The sequence below is a fragment of the Mya arenaria genome, chromosome 3 (assembly GCF_026914265.1).
Source record: "Mya arenaria isolate MELC-2E11 chromosome 3, ASM2691426v1".
Taxonomy (NCBI): Eukaryota; Metazoa; Mollusca; class Bivalvia; order Myida; family Myidae; genus Mya; species Mya arenaria.
The window spans coordinates 32,979,521-33,005,708 of NC_069124.1; the positions used below are offsets into that span (position 1 = coordinate 32,979,521).

The following is a 26,188-nucleotide window of genomic DNA, read 5'->3' on the forward strand; positions in this document are numbered from 1 at the left end:
CCCCCCCCCCCTGAAAAAAAACAAAGAAGAAAATAAGAGATGAACGGTACCTTCCCCCCAAAAAAAAGAAGAAGAAAAGAAAACAGATAAAAAGACAAAACTAAAATAAAAAGTAATATAACAAATAAATAAATAAAAATAAAAGTTAATGATAAAACATAAACAAAAAACAATAAAATACACATATGACTTAGGTACAGTAATGAAGTTTGATTGTTATGATATATCGTAGATATTAGAAGTAAACGACTATTTTATTAAAGAAACGAGTTGGTTTAGTTGTATACGTGTACAATGTATAATGAAAATATGACTTATTCTATGAATTGCTCTCAAACTGTACCCATGAATGTGTCTTTGATATATCTTGAAATATATCGAACATTTGTAATAAGAAGCGAAGTATCAGTTAAATAAAAAAAAAACTTGTTGTATAAATGTAACCTCATTTTTCAAATTTGTTTATTTAAGAAATTTTAAAGTAAAGAAGAAACATCTTTAAAAAGATACTCGGCCAGGGTAAACAAGCGGTTGACTAGTGTTCGAAAGTGGTTTGAATATTTGACCACAATATAGTTTGCTCCTGATTTAACTGTTAACCAGTTAATGTATATTTAGGCGTTGATTTCAATGGGAATAGAAGAGCAATGCATACGGTATCGTATTTTTTTTATATAACTTGCACACACTTTTGTATACGTGACAAAACCATACACGTTGACTGAACCATGTCTAATGCGGCGTTGAGTGACCTTGACCTTTGGTTATCGGTCTGCCAGATTAATTTCGCAATTGTATCAAATTTTAGCATACGCTATGTTTAACCTTATAACTTCATATGTCTTAGTTTTCCTGGAAAATCGTTCTTGAAAATAAATATCTTTCACTTTAAAACAACCACAGTGCTAAAAATATTGTATTTGATACCTATTTGATACTCCATTTTTTCTATCCGGTCTGACAATCTTTACAATGGCCAATGGGATTCCTTGTTTCATTTTACAATGAAAAATTTAATTAAATTCAGATCATTTTGATCATTTCAAAGGAAGTCAGGGCGATTGCAGTCTGCCTACGACCGAAAAAAATATATGTTTAGTTGTACAGCATGGAGAGCTGTTGAATGTATCATATTATTTTATGATGTGTGCGGTTTTGAACTATTTTTGGTATTTGAACTGTATGTGGTATTTGGAATGTATGCGGTTTTTTAAACATACGAAATTTGAAACAAACACAGAGAAGGAGAATTTGGTATTTGAAATGTGTGTGGTATTTGAACTATGTTTGGTATTTGATATGTATGTGGTATTTGAAATGTGTGTCGTATTTAAAATGTATGTGCAATTAGAACTGTGCGTTGTATTTATAATGTATGTGGAATTTGAAATGTGTGTGGTATTTAAAATGTGTGTCGTATTTGAAATGGGTCTATGGTGATTGTAACTATCTTGAGAAAGTCTGTATTCGAATGTGAGAAATAAATATGTGACACACAATGTAGAGTTGAATATTTTATTTTGAGATGAAACTTGAATGAATGTGTATCTTACGTTTCCTACGATAACCCAAGTTACTTAACTTCTGTCGGAATCATGTTGACACGAGGTTTTCACGGTGGTTTTAACAAAATATAACTTTAAAGATAAGCTCATTATGTAATGCTTTCCAACAGCGTACTAAATAAAAACCCAGGCTATTTCCGAACTTTATTTACTCTTATCCGAGAATGGAGGAGTGTGAAGATTTGGCTATTTTCATTTCAACTGCCTTCATGGAGTACTGCCTGTGTCGATAGGGGTACCATTCGATACCGGTACCGTCCAACGTCGGTACTCCGAACGACTCGCCCATCATCCGCTGTCCGTAGGCATTGGGCAGGTAAGGACCATTGAGGTTGGAACTGTAATAGTCATATATATTTTACAAAGTCAATATGTGAAAAAAAATAACATCCTCCGAGTAATGGCCGATTTTACTGTTTCGCATAACGCATTCGACCGCGTCAACGCTACCAATGACGCATACATCAGATAGCTGACAGCGCCTCAATTTCTAGTATTTGACAAGACGGAAATCAAGCCGATAATTTTTAGTAATTATCTGTACAAATAACAATGCTTTTCATTATTAAAAAAATATTTAGTCAGCAATCGATTTGCACATTCCTCTACGGATAGAACGAAATTTATAGTTTGTTTTGTGTAGTTAATGTCCTCATAAGAACATATTAAAACAATAGGACTTTTTCTGCGTTTTGATGCAGAAGGTTTTATAAGACTCGAGTGGAGAGATGCAGATTCGGATTCACGAGGCACCAGCCCCTTGAAATGAAAATCTGCTTGACATTAACCATCACGCAATGAAACAACAGCGGAGTGGAATTACTGCCGCACTACACTGCAATAAAATACGGACTTTCTACCGTATTTCGCAATATGTATCGCTCGTACAATTATGATATGTATATAACAAACAGAACATTGGTGCAAAAGTTATTCATTATACGTGTTGTAAATCCGTTTAGATCTACATATTTTTGAGCAGAAAAGAAGACTTAAATCAGAAGAAGAAAAAGTAAACCTGTAACAGCCGTTAAACCACCATCCTCCTTTCAACTTCTGGGCACAGTTGAGAGGGCTGTGGTCGTGGTCCCTGTCTGATGTCGAAAACGCCATCATGTGGTGTTGTAGCTGGTACGAGTCCGGATAATGGAACGAGTCGCCTACAATGCAAATTTTATTATCTTGACATCTCACAGCAGGACATACACGTGACAAAAATCTGAATATTGTTCGTTACAAATCAATTCTAAGTAAAATATGTTACATTTTTATTTCAAAACACGATCTTAATATGTTGAAGTTGGACATTGTACCGACTGATAAAGTTTATCGAAGCATTTATTTGAATGCATTAGGAACTCCTCGGCCATTTTCCATCGAAAACAACCACGGATGTATGCCGGTACATCAGTAGAAGTAAAAACTCAATTTTTTTTTTGTAATAGTATTAATAAATTGTAGTGTTTTAATGTGTATTGTGTATTGCTTAGTCTAAATTGATTGCCATTGAAGTGTGTTATTGCATAAATAATTATGATTCCCATGAATAAAATCATTAAGTTTTAATTTCTTAATTGAAAGTCTAAAAATATTGCCATTGAAGTGTTTTATTGCATAAATAATTATGATTCCAATGAATAAAGTCATTAAGTTTTAATTTCTAAATTGAAACTACTACGCGATCTACTTTCAGCGTAGTTAAATATTAAGATTTCTGACATTGTAAACCGTTATATACATCCGAGGTTGTTTTCGATGGGAAATGAAGTTCAGCATGATTTGAATTTAATCACCTGCATTTCCGCTGTAACTTGCCACACTCAGGGAGTACAGGTTGGCCTCATCCAGAAGACCAAAGTGTTCGTATTCGGCGAACTTGCTGTTCCCTCCCCAGTCCCACATGGAGATACGCAGCATGTAGTCCTCTGTCGACGTTAGCTCGTAGATCTTCTCGTTCCCTGGTAGTGTCGAGGATAGACTCTTAGGGGCGATTATTCAGAACATTGTTAAAGTTAACAACGTTGTTAACGTTATCGTTGTTAACTTTTTTGTGAACGTTACTACTCTGGGAGTTTAATGGATATGCTTGTGATCCGCTGTATATTTAAAGGGGCTGTCTCACAGATGATAAAGTGGCGGGAAAAAAATTGTCGAAAAAAGACATAAACTTGGCATCGATGTGTACAATGCATTGAAACTTACTAACTGAAGTACCACATAGTTTACAATTGATTTAAGTTCAGCAGTTATTTCGTATATTTCCATTAAAACATATTACTGGGTATGTCTACCAGGTAGAATTCATTCCTTATGCGTGATTGGCTAGTCGGTGTTATCACGTGATATTACCGAGGTAGGTGTAATTATGTCACCCGATTAGAGCCGTAATAGCTCAGTTAGTAAGACGTTGGATTTCAAATTTGGCCAAGCGGGTTCGAACCCGGTCACCGACACATTTTGGTACTTTTTTTACAATTATGATATCAAAGCGTAACACATTCTATTAGATAATTGTCCTGAGATTCGTTACAGAAAGAAACTTTTTTTGGTGCCAATCTGTGACACAGTCCCTTTAACAAGAATTGATTCAACTGTTTCAGCTGAACTTGTGTACTCATCAATATCTAAATATGTCAATAGACCTTCAAATATTTCACGATTATAAATTCACGATAAATATAGATTTATCACGTTGTCAACTTTAGCACTTTTTTGAATAATCGGCCCTTAGTATAATAATACAACTAGTCCTTCTTCCATGGGTATTAAAACATAGACTTACCAGTGTTATGAAATGTATATTTAGAGAATTGCAAGGAGGGTGGTGTGCATTTTGCTTAAACTCAATGCACGTGTTTATATACTTACGTACAGTCGAACCCCGTTGGCTCGAACTCCCAGGTACAGGCGGATATACCTCGAGCCGCGAGGATTTTGAGCCAAGCGGAATGTTTACCATAAGTTTAAAGAAATCGATCCTTTACATCTAGTTCGAGCCAACGGGGAAATCGACCTAAGCGGTTTCGAGCCAACGGGGTTCGACTGTTTTGCTTTGAATGGTGATTTAAAGTTCTTAAGCAATTAACTTCCTGTGTAGCATGTACTGTACTATTTCTACGCAGCGAATAGTAACGTTTTAAGAAAGTACAATATTTCATACAATTGTTAACTTTTGAAAAAGTACGATAAGTTAAGGAAATCCTGACCTAGCCAGAAGTTCCCTTGTAGGGCTATATCCCCGAAGCCATTCTTATAGTCCTGCCAAGTTCTATCGAAATCCACGGATCCGTCAACACGTTTCTGAATAACAAGCCACGATCGTCCGTCTTCCTTTTTGCAGAGAGCGTCGATCGAGTTTCTTCCTTAAAGTGACACTCTTATTCAACATCAAAACATACACATGTTTAACAAACATCAATTTTGACTGTAAAACCTTAAACTTCTTACTATATGATGCATTTATGGAAAATATTAATTACTGATTATGAATAACTATGTAATTAATAGCAGAAAGCGCAAAAAAATATTAAATGACTGGTGAATGCTAAAAGATTTACTGTGGTCTACTTTAGTCTCGAAAAGAAGAATTACGCTCATTTCATTCAAATTAAACTCGGTATCCTTCATAAGAATCCTTGTTTCGACATTTATTCATCCTTTTTGGAATATTAAAACAATAATACTAATTGTGGTGAATCATATCCGGGAGTAAGATTGCATCTTTAAGGTTTTATATAACGATAGCATTAAAATACACATATGTCGAATCCAGATAAAGTGGAACATGTTCCGATATACGGACGACATAAAACACAAAACACTAAAACACAAGAACTCATGTTTTAACTCTTAAAAAGAGAGATAAATAATAAGAAAGTTCACGTCTATGGATGTACATTAAAACTTCAATAGAAATGAATAAAACATGGAGACAAAATGATTGGCAAGATTAACCAGTTAATTACTTGAGATGTTTTTATTTATGTTTAAATGTTATAACTTATTACTATATATCAGTTAAAAAAATTGACATGAATCAAGATCATTTGTTTTATGTTGTTGTGCGTGAAAAAATGTGGAAAAATATTGAAAAATATAGATTTTTTTTTATAAATATGCATTTTGTACTATAAGTACAAAATGTATATTTGATAACCTTCAGGTTGTAAAAATCAGTCCTTTACATCCAGTTTGAGCCGACGAAGAATTCGACCAATGCGAGTTTGAACAAACGGGGTACAGAAAAAGGTTCTAAGAACATTGTTTTACCAAGTCTTATCTTGGCGACCGTTCCATTGCTCCCGGAGGTTAGACCAGCAGACATTAGTACTTCGTCACAGTCTTCGTATACTGCAGGTCATAAAAAGAAGAAAAAAAGAAGATTAGAAAAATGATAAACTCCAAAAATAAGTTCTACAGCTTTTAAACACATGTATTCTCAATGAAATATATAAATTAACACACAATATAAAACAAATATATAATAAAATGTAGAATTCATCTATAAAGACAGGCAGTTCAACATTCGGAGTTCCTCGGCCATTTTTTATCGAAAACAACCCTGGTTGTATGCCGGTACATCAGTAGAAGTAGTTCTATTTTTCAGTAAATCATTAATGAAATGTTGTCATTTAGCTCGTATTTATTGATCTAAGTTTAAATTGATTGCCAGTGAAGTGTATTATTGCAAACCTAATTAAGATTTCCAAGAGTTAAGTCATTAAGTTTAACTGATGAATTAAATTACGTGATCTACTTGCAGCGGACTTAAATATACCGATTTCTGAGAATACAAACCGTTCATATACATCCGATGTTGTTTTCGATAAAAATGGCCGAGGAGTTCCAAATGGCAGTTAAATACTGACATAAGTTTTCTTGAAAACAAAGGGGAATAAGTCAATTTTAAAGATTGCATGACATATGTAAGCAACTCAATACTATATGATAGCCATTGGTAATGACCTTTTCAAAAGTTTTAGATTAGGATTAAGAACAAGAATCATTTTTATAAGAATATTGTCATAGTTTAATTATACACGGAATAGTGTTTAACATACGCACCTGCGTCCGCTGTTGTCGGGGTGGGTGTTGTAGCGTCCGTTGTTGTCGGGGTGGGTGTTGTAGCGTCCGTTGTTGTCTGGGTGGGTGTTGTAGCGTCCGTTGTTGTCGGGGTGGGTGTTGTAGCGTCCGTTGTTGTCTGGGTGGGTGTTGTAGCGTCCGTTGTTGTCGGGGTGGCTGTTGTAGTTGTTGTAGTGGCTGATGTAGACAATATAGTTAATGATGTTGCGACAGTCGCTGTTAAGGGGACAGAGGTTGTTGATGTATCAGTGTGAGATGAATTCAGGGTTACGACAGTTGTGTTCACAAGAACATTGGTTGTTCGTGGTGTTGTGGTTATTGTTGAATCAGGTGTCACGGTTGTAGGTGTAACAACGTTGGTGTTGTTTGATGATTTAGCTGTTGTTAGTGATGTTACAAACGTTGATTTATTTGTGTGAATGTTGGAGGGTTGGGTTGCAGTTGAATCTGTGCTCTGTCGACTCTGGGAAATATTTCCTCCATCACATGTCAGGTGACACGACTGCTCAAATTTCTACAAGAAACATATAATTTAAGATAAAAACAAGAAACACACCGCCAGGGGACGAATATGAGACATGCTTCGCCACGAGACAGAAACGAGACACACACCACCACCATACAAAAAAAACGAGATATACACCGCCACAAGACAAACACGAGAAACTCATCGACAAAAGAAAACAAAACGACACACACATCGCCACGTCACAAAACGAGACATTTAGCACCACGAACCAAGAACGAGATATTCATCGCCACAAAACATGAACGAGACATACACAACCATAAGACAAAAACGAGACACACACACCGCTACAAGACAAAAACGAGACACACACACCGCTACAAGACAAAGGCGAGACACACATCGCCACGAGACCAAACGAGACACTCATCGCCACAAGACCAAAACGAGACACCTATCGCCACGAGACCAAACTAGACATACATCGGATGAAAATATGGGCTATCGATATTGAAAAATGACTTATCTGTCCTTTGGTTAAGACATTTGGTAGTGACTTGCAATTTTAATATGTAAATATAAGATATTATGTTAAAGTTAAACTTGACGTCAGTTTAACTGAAAGTATCCTTTTTGACAACGAGGCTTTTGGTTGAACCATGGCTCTTTTGCTCATTATAGTATTTTGGTAAAGTTAATGACGATGTTAAAATCATCATTGTAAACTTACAAATATTTACTGCTTTGGATTTTTCATGGATACACTTGGTTTAAACATATTTTATTGAGCAAAATTTATCAACATTTCAATACAAATACATAATCGAATTTCAGGATTGGAACGGTAGAAATAAACTAATAGAGTTCCTTTCCCTGTTATGATAAATTACAATTAGCATTTGAGGCGGATACTAGTGATGGAGTTATAATCATATTAAATGATGTTTAAAATTTAGGCAATTGAATGATAGACGTTAAATGCAAAAACATTTATTGTAGAAAAAAAACAACAACTTTATTCTAAATTAATCAACTGTATTGAGGTAGAAAAAATATAGTATGAGAAAGAACGAAGAAGAAAAGAAGGAGAGGCAAAGTAAAAGATGTGTGAGTGTTGGTGGTTTGAGTCAATCACTGGCTTTCAAATCTTTTTGACAAATAAATAAAGCGATGAACTGCATCAAACAGAGTATTATTTTGCTCTTCAGTCAGTGTGTCATCACCATATAGTAAGCAACGGAGGGTAACTTCAGTTAGAGATTGAATAGTATTAAACATATTTTGCCTTAGTTCAGTAAAGAGAGGACAAATAAAGAGATAGTGGTATGTAGTCTCCTGTCTTCCACACATGCAAAATGGTGAGGAAACAATATTTTTAACATAGAGATGGTGACTCAGGGAACTACAATCGTTGCGTAGGCGAGTGTGCAGGACCTGAAGCCGGCGTTTCCCGTAATAAAATATTCTAAGTGTTTTGGGCTTATCAGAATAGAGGTATGATTTAAAACTAACGATATTGTTTATAGCCTTTGCGTCAACTGGAAGAGAATTCCATGCAGATATTGTAGAAGGAAGGAATGAATTCATAAACAAAGATGTGCGGGCTCGGAAACTAGATATATTGGATGAATTTCTAAGTGTTCTTGATGAAGCTTGTCCTACTGTCTGGGGAACCAAAACCGACAAGTAATCTGGCGTAAAACCATTTTTCATTTTAAAGAAGAGAAGAAGTTTGTGTTTCTCGCGTCTAGTACTTAAAGTTTCCCAACCAGATTCAATTTGTAGTAAATGCAGAGAAACAAGTCTAGTACAACGAGTAACTATACGTGCACATTCGTTTTGTATTTTATCCAGTTCGTCTTTTTCGTATTGTGTACAATTATCCCAGATAGCATCTGCATATTCCAAGATAGGCCTAATAAAGGAAATAAATATTACCTCCAGAGACCGCCTATCAAGTAGATAACGAAGACGTTTCATTATATTAACTCTGGACCAGGCTTTATCTTTGATGTAGTTAATATGAGCATGCCAACTGCAATCATCAGAGAGAAAAATGCCAAGGTGTTTGTGAGATTCAACAGAAGGAATAGCTGTGTCGAACATATTCACTGGTGGGTGAATGGGTTTATTTCTTTTACGAGATATGACCATTGATTCTGATTTTGATGGATTGAACTTAACGAGCCATTTGTCGGCCCAGAGAGATATTTTGTTAATATCATTCTGTAGTTTTAAGGCTGTAGACTGAGGGGAGTCGACAATAACAAAGAGACTCGTATCATCCGCAAAAAGGTTTATATTTGAATCAACCTCCTTAACAATATCATTGATGTATACGAGGAACAAAAGAGGACCTAGAATTGATCCCTGTGGGACTCCAGCTTTAATCTCAGATAATGAGGAAGTAGCTCCTGGAATTACAACGCGCTGAGACCTATTTCCTAAGTAATTGGAAAACCAAGACAGTATACGGCCAGAAAGTCCTGCTAGTTCAAGTTTGTACAATAGACCACGATGCCAAACCTTATCAAAGGCTTTACTTATATCGAAAAAGACAACTCTTATTTCAAGACCATCGTCGAGAGCTTGACAAAATGTATTATAGAGATAAGTTAACTGGTTAACAGTAGAGTCACCGGGCATAAAACCTGATTGGACACTGGTAAAGAAGTGTGAATCACGAAGAAAATTAAATACATGTTTAAATACAATTCTTTCAAAGACCTTTTCCATTGTATTAAGAAGAGAGATTGGGCGATAGTTAGAGGGGTTTGAAGGTTCACCTTTTTTGAAGACGGCGCAGACATTTGAACATTTCAATTCTAATGGCATAACCGATGAATTAAGCGAAACATTAAACAATTCACATAAAGGTTGGCTAAGTTGGACAGATGCTTCACGTAGGATACGATTATTAATGCCATCTGGGCCCGATGCTTTACCTGTCTTGAGACAATTAATTGCATCCTCAACCTCAGATGGTAAAATGATTAAGGATTCTAGTTTTCCTTGTTCAGCTCTAATTTCGTGTTGGGGAACAGCTTGACTAGAGTCGTCAACGTATGTTTGGCGGACAAAAAAGTCATTGAGAATATCCGCTATATGTTGTTCATCCGTAACAAGTTCACCATCAAGTGGATTGACTAGTGACGGAATGCCCCTTGATGTTGTCGGAGTGATGAGTGATTTTAAAGTTTTCCACCAGTCCTTTGAACTGAGCTCACTGGATTTGAGATTCGAAGCAAGTTTATCAAAATAAAGTGATTTAGAACTACGGACGAGAGCAACTACTTCGTTTCGCAAGCTGCGGAACCTTGTCCAATGTGTCGGAGTATTTGAGCGTTTAGCTTTTCTAAAGGCACGTTTTCGTTGCCGGATTTTTAATTTAATGCTAGCGTTCATCCAAGGAGGTTCATTTGGATAAATATTTACTACCTTGTTTGGAATACAACTGCCAGCAATATCAGTAATAGTTCGTGTTAGATTAGAGGTAAACAGATCTATATTAGCATTTCTAACAGTTGTCCAATCAGTATCCGAAAGCTTCTGTCGTAATTGTACATAATTGCCAATATCATATTTCCATACTTTACGACGAGAGAACTTCTGTACTGATTTTTGGTATCTAAAAATTCCAAATACAGGGCAATGAAATCGAATGTTTTGCTCGAGAAAAGGCTCACCAACACCACTATGGACAAGAGAGTTTGAGTTAGAGACGAATAAGAGGTCAATAATTGAGGACGAATGCTCAGTAAAATGTGTTGGTTATGAGATACATTGCTCAAAGCCAAACTGTTGTGACAGAGAATGAATCTTACGCCCTGAATTATTAACTTGAATGTTAAGATTGAAATCACCTGTTACAATACTATCATCAATACCGCTTTCTCTCGCCAAACCTATTGAGTTTTCAATGTTATTAAAGTAGTTGTTACCTGAATTAGGAGGGCGATAAAAGACACCAAGCAGAATACGCTTAGTTGTGCGGATCTTAATTTCCAACCAAAGACACTCGATATCATTTAATTCTAAATCGTTTCTTCTTTTAAAATTGATACCTTCTTTGATATAAGCGGCAACACCACCATACGAATCACCACAACGATCTCGCCGGGCCGGCCGCGAAAATCCAGGAATAAGAATTTGGTCGTCTAATATTGAAGAAGCTAACCACGTTTCCGAAAAGGTAAGAATATCAAAGGAGGCTAGCTCAGTTGTAAGTAAATCCAATTTCGGTAAAAGACTTTGAATATTGTAGTGTATAAGGGACAGGTAGTTTGGACTGCACAAGAAATTCGAGATATTAAGAGAACTTTCACCATTCAAACTGACAGTGGATGAATTGTGACCTGAACTGGGACCAGGATTTGGGTGAATATCTCCGGACAATAAAATAATATTGTATAACCAAGCTAGTATAACCGTGGAAAATAAAAATTCCGTTATTTTTTTCGCAAAACAAGCATTATTACGGATACACTTGTGATCCGCAGTGTTTCTAAAAATGTTTCAGCTGAACTTTTGTTGTTGTTTTTTGTTGTCTTTTGTTGTTGTTTTTTTATCAAATGAACACAGCACCATCTATATCACTTTTTACAGCGATGCCCAAAAACAAAAGTAGTATATTTCAACAATCGACCCTACGATTGCAGGCATTAGAACAGTAAGTGAAATAACGTAACATTTATCACATCTGGTTCAACTTGAAGGTTACAATAAAGGAAATGGCAAACCACTCATATTAACCGATAAAACAATTTCAAGTTCTAAGCGAACGCATATAATTATCCCATGCTGACACAGCAATAACTCCTCCAAGGTACCACAAAATCAGTCAGGCCCATTATCTTTTGTTTACGAAAGGTAAGATACTTTCAGACACGTACATGTACGATGCTATCTAACACGTACACTATCTGACCATTGGTTCGATACTAACAGACACGTTCACTATCTGACCGTTGGTATGCTATCATCAGACATGTACGCTATCTGACCTTTGGTTCGATACTAACAGACACGTTCACTATCTGACCGTTGGTATGCTATCATCAGACATGTACGCTATCTGACCTTTGGTTCGATACTAACAGACACGTTCACTATCTGACCGTTGGTATGCTATCATCAGACATGTACGCTATCTGACCTTTGGTTCGATACTAACAGACACGTTCACTATCTGACCGTTGGTATGCTATCATCAGACATGTACGCTATCTGACCTTTGGTTCGATACTAACAGACACGTTCACTATCTGACCGTTGGTATGCTATCATCAGACATGTACGCTATCTGACCTTTGGTACGATACTATCAGACACATTCATTATCTGACCTTTGGTATGATACTAACAGACACGTTCATTATCTGACCTTTGGTACGATACTATCAGACACGTTCACTATCTGACCTTTGGCACGATACCATCAGACATGTACGCTATCTGACCTTTGGTACGATACTAACAGACACATTAACTATCTGACCTTTGGTTCGATACTAACAGACACGTTCATTATCTGACCTTTGGTACGATACTATCAGACACGTTCACTATCTGACCTTTGGTTCGATAACATCAGACATGTACGCTATCTGCCCTTTGGTACGATACTAACAGACACGTTCACTATCTAACCTTCGGTATAATACTATCAGACATTCACGCTATCTGACCTTTGGAACGATACTAACAGACACGTTCACTATCTGACCTTTGGTACGATACTATCAGACATATTCATTATCTGACCTTTGGTACGATACTAACAGACACGTACACTATCCGACCTTTGGTACGATACTAACAGACACGTTCACTATCTGACCATTGGTACGATACTAACAGAAACGTTCACTATCTGACCTTTGATACGATATTATCAGACACGTTCACTATCTGACCTTTGGTACGATACCGACAGACATGTACGCTATCTGACCTTTGGTACGATACTAACAGACACGTTCACTATCTGACCTTTGGTACGATACTAACAGACACGTTCATTACCTGACCTTTGGTACGATACTATCAGACACGTTCACTATCTGACCTTTGGTACGATACCATCAGACATGTACGCTATCTGACCTTTGGTACGATACTAACAGACACGTTCACTATCTGACCTTTGGTACGATATTATCAGACACGTTCACTATCTGACCTTTGGTACTATATCAGACACGTTCACTATCTGACCTTTGGTACGATACCATCAGACATGTACGTTAGCTGACCTTTGGTACGATATTAACAGACACGTTCACTATCTAACCTTCGGTATAATACTATCAGACATTCACGCTATCTGACCTTTGGAACGATACTAACAGACACGTTCACTATCTGACCTTTGGTACGATACTAACAGACACGTTCATTATCTGGCCTTTGGTACGATACTAACAGACACGTACACTATCCGACCTTTGGTACGATACTAACAGACACGTTCATTATCTGACCTTTGGTACGATACTAACAGACACGTTCACTATCTGACCTTTGGTACGATATTATCAGACACGTTCACTATCTGACCTTTGGTACTATACCGACAGACATGTACGCTATCTGACCTTTGGTACGATACTAACAGACACGTTCACTATCTGACCTTGGGTACGATACTATCAGACACATTCATTATCTGACCTTTGGTTCAATACTAACAGACACGTTGACTATCCGACCTTTGGTACGATACTAACAGACACGTTCACTATCTGACCTTTGATACGATATTATCAGACACGTTCACTATCTGACCTTTGGTACGATACCGACAGACATGTACGCTATCTGACCTTTGGTACGATACTAACAGACACGTTCACTATCTTACCTTCGGTATAATACTATCAGACATTTACGCTATCTGACCTTTGGAACGATACTAACCGACACGTGCACTATCTGACCTTTGGTACGATACTAACAGACACGTTCACTATCTTACCTTCGGTATAATACTATCAGACATTTACGCTATCTGACCTTTGGAACGATACTAACAGACACGTGCACTATCTGACCTTTGGTACGATACTAACAGACACGTTCACTATCTTACCTTCGGTATAATACTATCAGACATTTACGCTATCTGACCTTTGGAACGATACTAACAGAGACGTGCACTACCTGACTTTTGGTTCGACACTATCAGACACGTACACTATCTGACCTTTGGTTCGACACTATCAGACACGTACACTAACTGACCTTTGGTTCGACACTATCAGACATGTACACCATCTGACATTTGGTTCGACACTATCAGACACGTACACTAAATGACCTTTGGTACGATACTATCTGACACGCACACTATCGGACACGCACACTATCTGACCTTTGGTACGATACTATCAGACACGTACACTATCTGACCTTTGGTACGATACTATCAGACACGTACACTATCTGACCTTTGGTACGATTCTATCAGACATGCACACTATCTGACCTTTGGCAGTATATTATCAGACACATACACTAACTGACCTTTGAAACGATACTAACAGATACGTTCACTATCTGACCTTTGGTACGATACTATCTGACACGTACACCATCTGACCTTTGGTACGATACTATCTGACACGCACACTATCGGACACGTACACTATCTGACCTTTGGTACGATACTATCTGAAACGTGCACTATCTGACCTTTGGTACGACACTATCTGACATGCACACTATCGGACACATACACCATCTGACCTTCGGTACGATACTAACAGACACGTACATTATCTGACCTTTGGTACGATACTATCTGAAACGTGCACTATCTGACCTTTGGTACGACACTATCTGACATGCATACTATCGGACACGTATACCATCTGACCTTCGGTACGATACTATCAAACACGTACACTATCTGACCTTTGGTACGATACTATCTGAAACGTGCACTATCTGACCTTTGCTACGACACTATCTGACATGCATACTATCGCACACGTACACCATATGACCTTCGGTACGATACTATCGGACACGTACACAATCTGACATTCGGTACGATACTATCAGACACGTACACTATCTGATCTTTGGTACGATACTATCTAACACGTATTCTATCTGACCTTTGGTAGGATACTATCGGACACGTACACTATCTGACCTCTGGTACGATTCTTTCTGACACGTACACCATCTGACCTTTGGTACGATACTTTCTGACACGTACACTATCTGACCTTTGGTACGATACTTTCTGACACGTACACCATCTAACCTTTGGTACGATACTTTCTGACACGTACACTATCTGACCTTTGGTACGATACTTTCTGACACGTACACCATCTGACCTTTGGTACGATACTATCTGACACGCACACTATCGGACACGTACACTATCTGACCTTTTGTACGATACTATTTGACACGTACACCATCTGACCTTTGATTCGATACTATCTGACACGCACACTATCAGACACGTACACCATCTGACCTTTGGTACGATATAATCAGACACGTTAACAATCTTACCTTTTCGGCTGTTTATAGAAATATATCAATGAAATAAAATATATATTGCTCTGTTTCAAGAGTGTAAATATCAACTTGATAATTTCACTGATTGGAACGTCAGCGCGCACATGGCTGTCATTTTATATCATTTTCTTTAAATTAAATGAAACGATTTTTTTTGTTTCGTTGTAATATCGCAATATATTTGATCCCGTTTACATCAAAGGCTAAGGTTCCACTCGCAACTACGCCACTCGTGAAATAAAACTTTTGGTGCTCATTCGGTAAAATATATTACAATCTTACACTGAAACAAACAAGTACCCTTAATATGTGAATGACGATATTGCATTCATTTGAGCTATCACGGCCTACTGCAAACGCGGAAAGAAAATTGAAAGGCTGGTGCGACAAATATGATTTTGCTTTTTTTTACAATTTTGTTCACAGGCAATAAAACTGAATAGAAATGTTTTTCGAGTGGCCCCAAACTGTATTGCCTGTCATTACGAAAGAAACTTATTAAATTAAACCCGATAATAGGGAGGAAGTTTAGTCTATTTGAAGAATTTAAAGTAAGACGGGGTCATTTTCATTCCCAAATTTTCTATAGTTATCTATTGACCTCGGTTCCTCACCGAGATTTTTTTTGACTCCTTGGCTGGCTTCCAAATTCACATTAATATTGGAATCTTATGAACGTATTTAAATTAAGTGGAATTAATTCGTAATATTTTAATCCGCAAAATACAATTCGTCCCATTGTGTGTAACCAACGCATTAATCCTTTTAACATACATGCCATCTGATTTCGATTTGTGGTAATTTGATTTGATGCACTCTTACTCCCACATACGATTAACCACAATTAATACACTTGTTTTAATATGATTCTTATGAAGGATACCAAGTACCGAGTTTATTTTGAAACAAAGGTGCAGAAAACACTCACCAATCATTTAATAATATTTGCGTTTTCAGCTATCAAATACACTGCTACAATCTTGTTATCAGTAATTAATATGTTCCATTAATGCATTATTTAGTAAATGTAGTTAAATGTTTATCACTCAAAATTTATGTCTGTCATGCATGTGTATGTACTGATTTTGAATATGAGTGTCACTTAAAGTCTGTCGGCCTGCGGCCTATAGCCTAATAAACGCTTGCAAATAAAGTAACGACAATATCCTAACATTTTTCCTCCAAATATATTTTATAATTCCGTCGTTGTTTTGTATTATACCAAATAAAAACTAGACAGACATACCTTTAACTTATCTTTTAACTGCGCATTCTCAAAGTTAAGACTGTTGACATCATTTTGAAGGCTGGTCAGTCCATTCGTCAGATTCTGCACCAAGTTCTCAAGCGAGTACAACCGGTCTCCGTGGTCACCGAGTGACGAAAGCACGTGCTGGCTCGTGCATTGTTCCGGCTGACAGTAACTGTTCTGCACAAATATGACGAATATTTGTACAAAAAAACACCAAATGATTTTCATTTTCTTTCTTATCAGTTTATATTTGATATTATTTGTCCTTGATATATCTGTGTGTTCTAATTAAGCGCAATTACCTGATAAGGGTTAATATGGTTAAACGTAAATTTTCTTGTATGTCAATTTATTATATTTGTGATGTCACAGCTTGAGAAATGTAACCGCAAAGTCCGTTTCTGTTATTTACTTGTCCGCGTTTTAGTCAGTAGTTTTTGACAAGAGTTATCTTTCGTAACCTACTGGCATGTGCGCAGTGCAAAATTACTTTCAACTTCTTTCCTAGGCATCTTCGTGGCCCCATGGTGTAAGTCTTAAATATATTTCATAGCTTAGTAAAGAATACTGTTTAATCTTTGTTTCTAGACATAAATGTGCAATGATGATGCATTATATCTACTTCAAAATGTAAACTTGAATCTCAAGCTTTGAGGCCATGCTTGTTGTTGTGCAGAATTCTTCATGTAAATTTACTTGTAGTCAAATATTACCGGTTGTTGTTCAGTAATGGTCAACATGTTGATGTTTAAAAGTTGAAACACTATTTAAACTGTGTCTCTCGTGAGATGTTTAGTAAATCTTTTAATTCGGTGTATTTCTTGAGAAGCTTGATATTCAAGGGAGATAATACTTGCTTAACCCTGTCCGTGGGATTTGGTCTTGCAGAAGTTGCCTCCCTTGCATCGTTATTAACCATCTAGCTTTATTATTTGTATTTAAACAGATCTTGTAATGGGATTTACTTGTAATTTGAGTAAAGATTATTTGATCTGTTGTTCTTGGCCCTTAATGTGTTAGATTATTGTTTAGTATGATGTTCATTTACAATTAACAGTAAATGGATTTAATATTGAATAGAAAGTAGTAGATGATGCTTTTGCAGTGTGCTGTGGATTTATGTTGTAAACAGGATAGATCTCAGTTTAGTGTTCATTTAATACTAGAATATGGGATCTCATCTGTTCACTTATAACATTTAGACGGTTATTACTTATTCTAACACAGTGGGGGCTAACGGCAGCACATTTCCATTTTCTTTTACCTGAGTGGTAATTCCAGTGTTTGTATTTTCAGCTTTTTACTATATGAATAAAGACTATCTGTGGAACCATCGTTGACATTAATGCAGTCAAAACTCGGTGACAGAACAGTAAAAAGACCACGACCTAACCACAGCAGCGATGTCGTTCAGAAGCGAGCAGGACAAGGGAGAGGACCAAGGCAGTCTAACCCAGGAACAAGGTCTAGAGCAGGACAAGGGAGAGGACCAAGGCAGTCTAACCCAGGAACAAGGTCTAGAGGAAGTAGAAACATCTGAAAGAAGATTAAGAAAATTGACTGAAAAAGGAGAAGAATTGTTTGAAACAAATAAAAATAAATATGTAAACAAACTATCACAAATCAAAGAAAACATCAAAGAAATAATTAGATTACTGGCTGAAAAACCTGACGCGGAGAGAACTGTAATACTTCAATATAGATATCAGCTATCAGAATTCAGATCAGCATATGAGACCGAATCAAATAAGTACATTCAGTTTTTAATAAGCACAAATACAGAGGACAGTTTGAGGGAGAAAGAAGCTGAGATAAAGATTCGCGGACACTTGGTAGACAATGTTGAACAAGTTATGGAAGAAATAAAATTCTCCATCCAACAACAACGTTGGGAGATAGAATCCGCACGGTCTTCAGATAGCCATACTTCTAGTGTTAAATCTAATGTGAGTTCAAGACTAGCTAAGCAAAAAGCAAAATCAGAAGCTGCAAAGGCAACATTAGCATTTAAGAAAAGACAAATAGAAATTATTAAACAGAAAGCAGTGTTAGAGGAAGAACAAATTAGAACCAGGGCAGCTGCTGAAAGAAGGAAAACAGAACTTGAAGCAGATATAGAACTGTTAGATCAAGAGAAAGACGCCTTTGTGTCCAAAGTAGAGTATGATACTTATAGAACTGAAATTGAAAAAAATGGCCCTAGTGAACATAATGCAACTTTTGTGAAGTTTCCGGTTATGGACAAAACTGACCAGACAGAGAAATATGTTCAAGAACTTTCACGCGCCGAAACCCATCATCTAAAGCCGAATGCGATCGATGCGATCGACACAGATAAGATACCAGTGAAACATGAAGTGATAAAAAACAATCATACAGTTTTCAATCCTAATTCGCCTCCATTTGTACCTGCAGGGCAAGATTTGGCGAGATATCTGATGAAAAAAGATCTAATGGTTCAAAGACTAAGCAAGTTTGATGATTGTCCCGAAAACTTTTCAGTGTGGAGATCTACTTTCCGTTCTGTGGTTGATGAACTATGTCTCAATCCCTCAGAAGAATTCGATCTTCTTCTGAAATGGCTAGGACCAGAGTCGAGAAAAAGTGCCGTGAGTCTTCGCGCAGCAAACACTAATGACCCCGCTAAAGGCATAGAAAGACTTTGGTATAGGTTGCATGAAAGATATGGTTCACCAGAGATGGTGGAGTTTGCTTTGAAGAAGAAATTAGAGAAGTTTCCGAGGTTAGGCAACAGAGACAATAAGAGATTATTTGAATTGTCCGACATTCTTTCAGAAATAGAGTCGTGCATGGATGACCCAAGGTATAGTGTGCTTCTCAGCTACTTCAACTCCTCATCTGGCGTGTTGCCTATTGTGACGAAGCTGCCGTACCACCTCCAAAGCAAGTGGATGTCGCAAGCTACGAGATATAAAAAGGGGCATGATGTGACATTTCCTCCTTTTTCCGTATTCTGTGAGTTTGTCCGAGAAATGAGTTCTATGTTGAATGACCCAGGGCTCGCAATTTCTACAGATACAAGAGACACCGGAGACAAAAAAGGTTTCAAGGCTAGCAGTGCTGTGGCAAGTGTTTCCAGGCAAGTCGCTGTGAATGTTAGGAAGACCGATGTTAAAGAATCCGAGTCTACGCAGAAATTTGTATCTCCAGTGAACTGCCCAATACACAACATGAGACATTCGCTAAACCAGTGTAGAACTTTCAAAAACAAGACTATGGCAGACAGAAAGAAATTCCTACGTGAAAATAGAATGTGTTATAAATGCTGTGAGACTGACACTCATATTTTTAAGAACTGCACAGCTTCAGTTAAATGTGAAATTTGTGGCAGTGAACGCCATCCAGCTGCTCTTCATCCTGATGAACGCCAGGCAGAAAGAAACCAGTCACCCTACAAAGCTCATGGCAGGGAGGCGCAGGATGAACGCCAGGCCGAAAGAAACCAGGCACCCTACAAAGCTCATGGCAGGGAGGCGCATAATGAACAGACTGATAGTAAAAACAGGTTCCAGGAAAAGGCGGTGGCCTCATTTTGCACAAATATTTGTGGCAAAGAGTTCGGAGGAAGATCATGTGCAAAAATTGTACCAGTAAAGGTTTATCCCGGGTCAGAAAAGGAAAAAGCAAGAAAAATGTATGCGATTTTGGACGATCAAAGTAATAGAACACTTGCCAGACCTACCTTTTTTGATGCTATGGAAGTCTCTTCAGAACAAGCTGAGCCATATACCTTAGTATCCTGTGCTGGAACATACCAAACAGAAGGAAGATATGTGAAGGGATTGACTGTTTCAGCCATAGACGACAGTGTGGTGTTTCCATTGCCTGACATATTAGAGTGCGACGAGATTCCGAATACCCGTTCTGAGATCCCTTCGCCTGAGATCTCAAGGTATCACCGCCATCTGAAAGATGTAGCCATTCCAGATCTAGATCCAGAAGCAGACATACTTCTTCTGATCGGCCGCGATTTGCCAGAGGCACATCACATCCATGACCAAAGAATAGGTCCGAGAAGTTCCCCCTTCGCCCAGAAGCTAAGCTTAGGATGGGTCATCGTTGGCGATGTGTGCGCGGGAAAATCGCATAAACCAGACATAGTGAACGTAATGAAAACGCGTGTACTCGAAGATGGTCGTCCGACCATATTTCCCCAGTGTAATTACAAGTTCGAAGTCAAAGATCATGACAGAATCCCAATAGATGTTGACGCTAATGTGTTTGCAACAACGAAGTACGACAACAAGCCAGTCCTGTCCACAGACGATAAAGAATTCCTGAAGATCATGGATTCCGAATTCAAGAAGAATGAAGATGGTCATTGGTCTGCCCCGTTGCCATTCAGAGAGCCACGCCCGAGACTGCCAAACAACAAGCCACAAGCGCTGAAGAGGGCTTTAGCTTTAGACAGCAACTTGAAGAGAGATCCTAAAAAGAGACAACACTTTCAAGAGTTCATGGATCAATTGTTTCAGAATGGCCATGCAGAGGTAGCTCGACCACTGGAAGAAAGTGAAGAAAGATGGTACTTACCGGTATTTGGGGTATATCACCCAAAGAAAAAGGATCAGATCCGAGCCGTGTTCGATTCATCAGCAAAGTTCGAAGGCTTGTCGTTAAACAAAGTACTTCTTAGCGGTCCAGACCTCGCAAACAGTCTAATTGGTGTTCTGATGCGGTTCAGAGAGAAGGCAGTAGCGATCACAGGAGACATCCAACAAATGTTTTACCAATTCCATGTGCATGAGAGCAACAGAAACTTCCTCAGATTTCTGTGGTACAAAGATAATGACATTGACAAAGAGCTGATAGAGTACAGAATGTGTGTCCACGTATTTGGCAATTCTCCATCTCCTGCTGTTGCTACATACGGCCTCAGAAAAATTGCCCAGATGACAGAGCAATCTCATGGCAGAGATGTCAAAGATTTCATAGACAACAATTTCTATGTGGATGATGGTTTAGCCTCCTTGCCGTCTACTGAAGAAGCAGTCAGCTTAATGAAAAGAACACAGGAAGCTCTATCCACAGGAGGTAAAGTTAGACTCCACAAGATAGCATCCAACGACAAGAGGGTACTGAATGCTTTTCCAGAAGAAGATCTGGAGAAAAACTTAAAAACTTTAGACCTGTCAGAAGACAACTTGCCTACACAGAGAAGTCTTGGACTTAGTTGGGACTTGGAAAATGACTGTTTTGTTTTCCAAGTCGCTGATCAGAAGAAACCCCTGACGAAGAGAGGTGTATTGTCGACAGTCAACAGTCTCTACGATCCTCTCGGATTCTTGGCACCAGTGACGCTTGGAGGAAGGCTGTTGCTTCGCAAAGTAACTGATGAAGTCGATGGCTGGGATGAACCTCTACCAGAAAACTTGAAGACCAAATGGGAAACTTGGGTACAATCGCTGAGTGAGCTTACAACTGTTTCAATTCCTAGAACATATTTCCGACCGGAAGTGTCGGGGCAAGCAGAAAGAGAACTTCATGTGTTTTGCGATGCATCGGAAAAGGCCATAGCTGCAGTCGCATTCTTGAAAACGACAGATGAAGCTGGCAAGAAACATATCGGGTTCGTCCTCGGCAAATCTAAGGTTGCCCCAAAGCACGGTCACACAATTCCACGCCTAGAGCTTTGCGCAGCAGTACTGGGAGTCACAGTAGCTGAAATAGTCTCAGAAGAATTGGCGTTGCCTAATCAGGAAATAAAGTACCATACTGACAGCAAGGTTGTGCTCGGTTATTTGCAGAACAAGAGTCGAAGATTTTACATATATGTTGAGAACAGAGTCAGCCGAATTCTACAGTTTTCAACATCGGACCAATGGCACTACATTGCTACCGAGAAGAATCCAGCTGATTACGGAACCAGGTTTCAGACTCCAAACATGCTGCCAGGGTGTCCTTGGATCACGGGACAAAGTGTGAAAGATATCTGCACTAATGACCTACCCAGTGAACAGTTTTCATTAGTGAATCCAGATAGCGACAATGAAGTGAGACCCCAAGCTCAAGTGTGCAAAACTGTCATTGAAGGAAGTACAATGATTGGAACCAAACGTTTTGAGAAGTTCTCAGATTGGCAAAAGCTAGTAAATGCTATTTCTCTCCTTATGCATGTTGGAAAAGCCTTAAAATCTAAAACTGCAGAAAGTTCCTGCCAAGGTTGGCACCTTTGTAAATGGTATAAAACAGTAAAATCTCACAATGAAGCCAAGAATTTTATCATAAAGCAGTTTCAACATGAAGCATACAGTAAAGAGATACTGTGTTTGAGAGACGGGAAACCACTACCACGGGATAGCAGCATCTCGACATTGTCTCCTTACTTAGACGAAGATGGCATCTTGAGAGTCGGTGGAAGACTGAAGAATGCAGACCTTCCTCAGCATGAGAAGAAACCAGTTCTTATACCGGGACATTGCCACCTAGCAACATTGCTTGTGCGACATTATCATCAAACGGTATTTCATCAAGGCCGACACTTTACGGAAGGTGCGGTGAGGGCTGCGGGATATTGGATCATTGGTGGCAAAAGACTAATCAATTTCACCATTCACAAGTGTGTAAAATGCAGAAGGTTACGCGGACAGTTGTCACACCAGATGATGTCAGACTTACCCACAGATAGAGTTACCCCATCGCCTCCTTTCAGTTTTGTGGGCATCGATGTCTTCGGTCCATGGCATATAGTTACTCGTCAAACCAGAGGCGGTGCTGCAACATCCAAACGGTGGGCAGTGTTGTTCATATGTCAGACAACTAGAGCAATACATTTGGAGCTCATCGAAGAAATGAGTAGTTCTTGCTTTATCAATGCTTTGAGAAGATTTTCCGCAATTAGAGGCAAGGTAAAGGAGTTCAGGTCCGATCGCGGAACCAACTTTGTAGGCTCGACAGATGAACTTAAAATCGACGCCATCTGTGTCGAAAATGATCCAGTGCATCAGCATTTGTACAACTCTGGGACTGTATGGAGATTCAATACCCCACATTCGTCACACATGGGGGGTTCGTGGGAACGTTTGATTGGAGTGACAAGGCGTGTATTAGATTCCGTTCTGATGGACAATAAAGGCAGGAATCTTTCCCATGAAATACTCTCGACATTCATGGCTGAAGTCATGGCGATAGTCAACGCTCGTCCCCTGGTACCAGTGTCGTCAGACCCAGATGCACCATTTATTCTTACTCCTGCGACACTTCTCACTCAGAAGACTGACAGTGCTGTAGAGTCATTCAAACATGTAGGAGTGAAAGATGCCTACCGTGCCCAATGGAAGCATGTCCAGTTCCTTTCTGACATTTTTTGGAGTCGGTGGCGATGCGAGTATCTACAGACGATCCAGGAGCGACAGAAGTGGAAATCCAGTGTAGTTAACATTTGCAGCGGCGACGTCGTGCTACTTAGAGATAAAACTGTTTCGCGTAATGAATGGCCTCTGGGCGTAGTGTTTCGTACATTCCCAAGTGACGATGGCTTAGTTCGTAAAACAGAAATTCGCGTTGTGGTTGATGGAAAACCAGTGAATTATATCAGACCAGTAACTGAAATTGTTAAGCTTCTGTGAACATGACTGAACTTCACAGTTTGCGCTTCACACAGTTCGCTTCTCGCAGTCGGCTTTGCGCGATTATTAGAGATGAACAATTATGATGTTTATTGCAGAGATAATTGATAAATAGTTTAAATAAGAGGTTTATATAGTGATATATCTGTACAATTTATCAGGCAGGGAGTGTGATGTCACAGCTTGAGAAATGTAACCGCAAAGTCCGTTTCTGTTATTTACTTGTCCGCGTTTTAGTCAGTAGTTTTTGACAAGAGTTATCTTTCGTAACCTACTGGCATGTGCGCAGTGCAAAATTACTTTCAACTTCTTTCCTAGGCATCTTCGTGGCCCCATGGTGTAAGTCTTAAATATATTTCATAGCTTAGTAAAGAATACTGTTTAATCTTTGTTTCTAGACATAAATGTGCAATGATGATGCATTATATCTACTTCAAAATGTAAACTTGAATCTCAAGCTTTGAGGCCATGCTTGTTGTTGTGCAGAATTCTTCATGTAAATTTACTTGTAGTCAAATATTACCGGTTGTTGTTCAGTAATGGTCAACATGTTGATGTTTAAAAGTTGAAACACTATTTAAACTGTGTCTCTCGTGAGATGTTTAGTAAATCTTTTAATTCGGTGTATTTCTTGAGAAGCTTGATATTCAAGGGAGATAATACTTGCTTAACCCTGTCCGTGGGATTTGGTCTTGCAGAAGTTGCCTCCCTTGCATCGTTATTAACCATCTAGCTTTATTATTTGTATTTAAACAGATCTTGTAATGGGATTTACTTGTAATTTGAGTAAAGATTATTTGATCTGTTGTTCTTGGCCCTTAATGTGTTAGATTATTGTTTAGTATGATGTTCATTTACAATTAACAGTAAATGGATTTAATATTGAATAGAAAGTAGTAGATGATGCTTTTGCAGTGTGCTGTGGATTTATGTTGTAAACAGGATAGATCTCAGTTTAGTGTTCATTTAATACTAGAATATGGGATCTCATCTGTTCACTTATAACATTTAGACGGTTATTACTTATTCTAACACAGTGGGGGCTAACGGCAGCACATTTCCATTTTCTTTTACCTGAGTGGTAATTCCAGTGTTTGTATTTTCAGCTTTTTACTATATGAATAAAGACTATCTGTGGAACCATCGTTGACATTAATGCAGTCAAAACTCGGTGACAGAACAATATTCGTGACCTTAATTACATATTTTTACTTTGTATTAATGTAACAAACGTTTGACTCAAAAAATAAAATTAAAAAACTTCAAAATGTATAAGAATTTATATATCGTTTGTAGAAAACCCTTTGTATGCCTTTTCTGCCAATGGGAGCATCTTGGCCATTTTCCTTCGGAAATATTGACTTAAACTACGCTGCAAGTAGATCGCGTAGTAATTTTAATTAACTTTACTCGTAGGAATTTTAAATTGTTTGTGCAATAATATAGCTCACTGTGAATAAGTTTAAGCTTATTAATACAAATTAAACATCACATCACTACATTAAATTATTATTATTATCAATTTTAACTACTTTTACTAATTCACCGGCATACATCCGAGGTTTGCCGTATGGCGGAGATGTCCGAGGCGTTCCGATTGGTTCTAATGCGTGAATCGGATTGTGACAACACACTTAACTTCTTCACAGTGTCGTGAATACATGTATTTAGATTATTTTATTATTTGTATTTC

At 38.1% G+C, this 26,188-nt stretch overlaps 2 protein-coding genes and 1 long non-coding RNA gene across 3 annotated transcripts; 2 read left to right on the plus strand and 1 right to left on the minus strand.

Annotated features, from left to right (window-relative positions):
• Nucleotides 1-1,696: 1,696 nt before the first annotated feature.
• On the minus strand, nucleotides 1,697-17,418 carry LOC128225961 (fibrinogen alpha chain-like). Its single transcript, XM_052935853.1, has 8 exons — nucleotides 17,372-17,418; nucleotides 16,901-17,126; nucleotides 6,630-7,161; nucleotides 5,835-5,915; nucleotides 4,772-4,927; nucleotides 3,359-3,523; nucleotides 2,584-2,725; nucleotides 1,697-1,903 (listed from the first exon to the last, which is right to left on the minus strand). The coding sequence occupies exons 1-8, from the start codon at nucleotides 17,416-17,418 to the stop codon at nucleotides 1,720-1,722; spliced, it is 1,533 nt and encodes a 510-aa protein (XP_052791813.1). The 3' UTR covers nucleotides 1,697-1,719.
• Nucleotides 17,273-24,335, plus strand: LOC128225962 (uncharacterized). The gene is made up of 3 exons (XM_052935854.1): nucleotides 17,273-17,435; nucleotides 18,203-24,171; nucleotides 24,315-24,335. The coding sequence occupies exons 2-3, from the start codon at nucleotides 18,310-18,312 to the stop codon at nucleotides 24,333-24,335; spliced, it is 5,883 nt and encodes a 1,960-aa protein (XP_052791814.1). The 5' UTR covers nucleotides 17,273-17,435; nucleotides 18,203-18,309.
• A 52-nt stretch (nucleotides 24,336-24,387) lies between these two features.
• Nucleotides 24,388-25,635, plus strand: LOC128228345 (uncharacterized). The gene is made up of 2 exons (XR_008259908.1): nucleotides 24,388-24,834; nucleotides 25,602-25,635. It is a non-coding gene; the product is annotated as an uncharacterized LOC128228345 (long non-coding RNA).
• Nucleotides 25,636-26,188: the final 553 nt, after the last annotated feature.

Coding starts and splice junctions, on each gene's coding strand:
- LOC128225961 (XM_052935853.1), bottom strand. CDS start 17,418: ATGCCTAGGAAAGAAGTTGAAAGTAATTTTGCACTGCGCACATGCCA. Junction 7,162..16,900: donor AGTTAAAAGATAAGTTAAAG/GTATGTCTGTCT, acceptor TGTTTCTTGTAG/AAATTTGAGCAGTCGTGTCA. Junction 4,928..5,834: donor GGTCGCCAAGATAAGACTTG/GTAAAACAATGT, acceptor TGTCACTTTAAG/GAAGAAACTCGATCGACGCT.
- LOC128225962 (XM_052935854.1), top strand. CDS start 18,310: ATGTCGTTCAGAAGCGAGCAGGACAAGGGAGAGGACCAAGGCAGTCTA. Junction 24,172..24,314: donor CTGTAGAGTCATTCAAACAT/GTAGGAGTGAAA, acceptor TAACATTTGCAG/CGGCGACGTCGTGCTACTTA.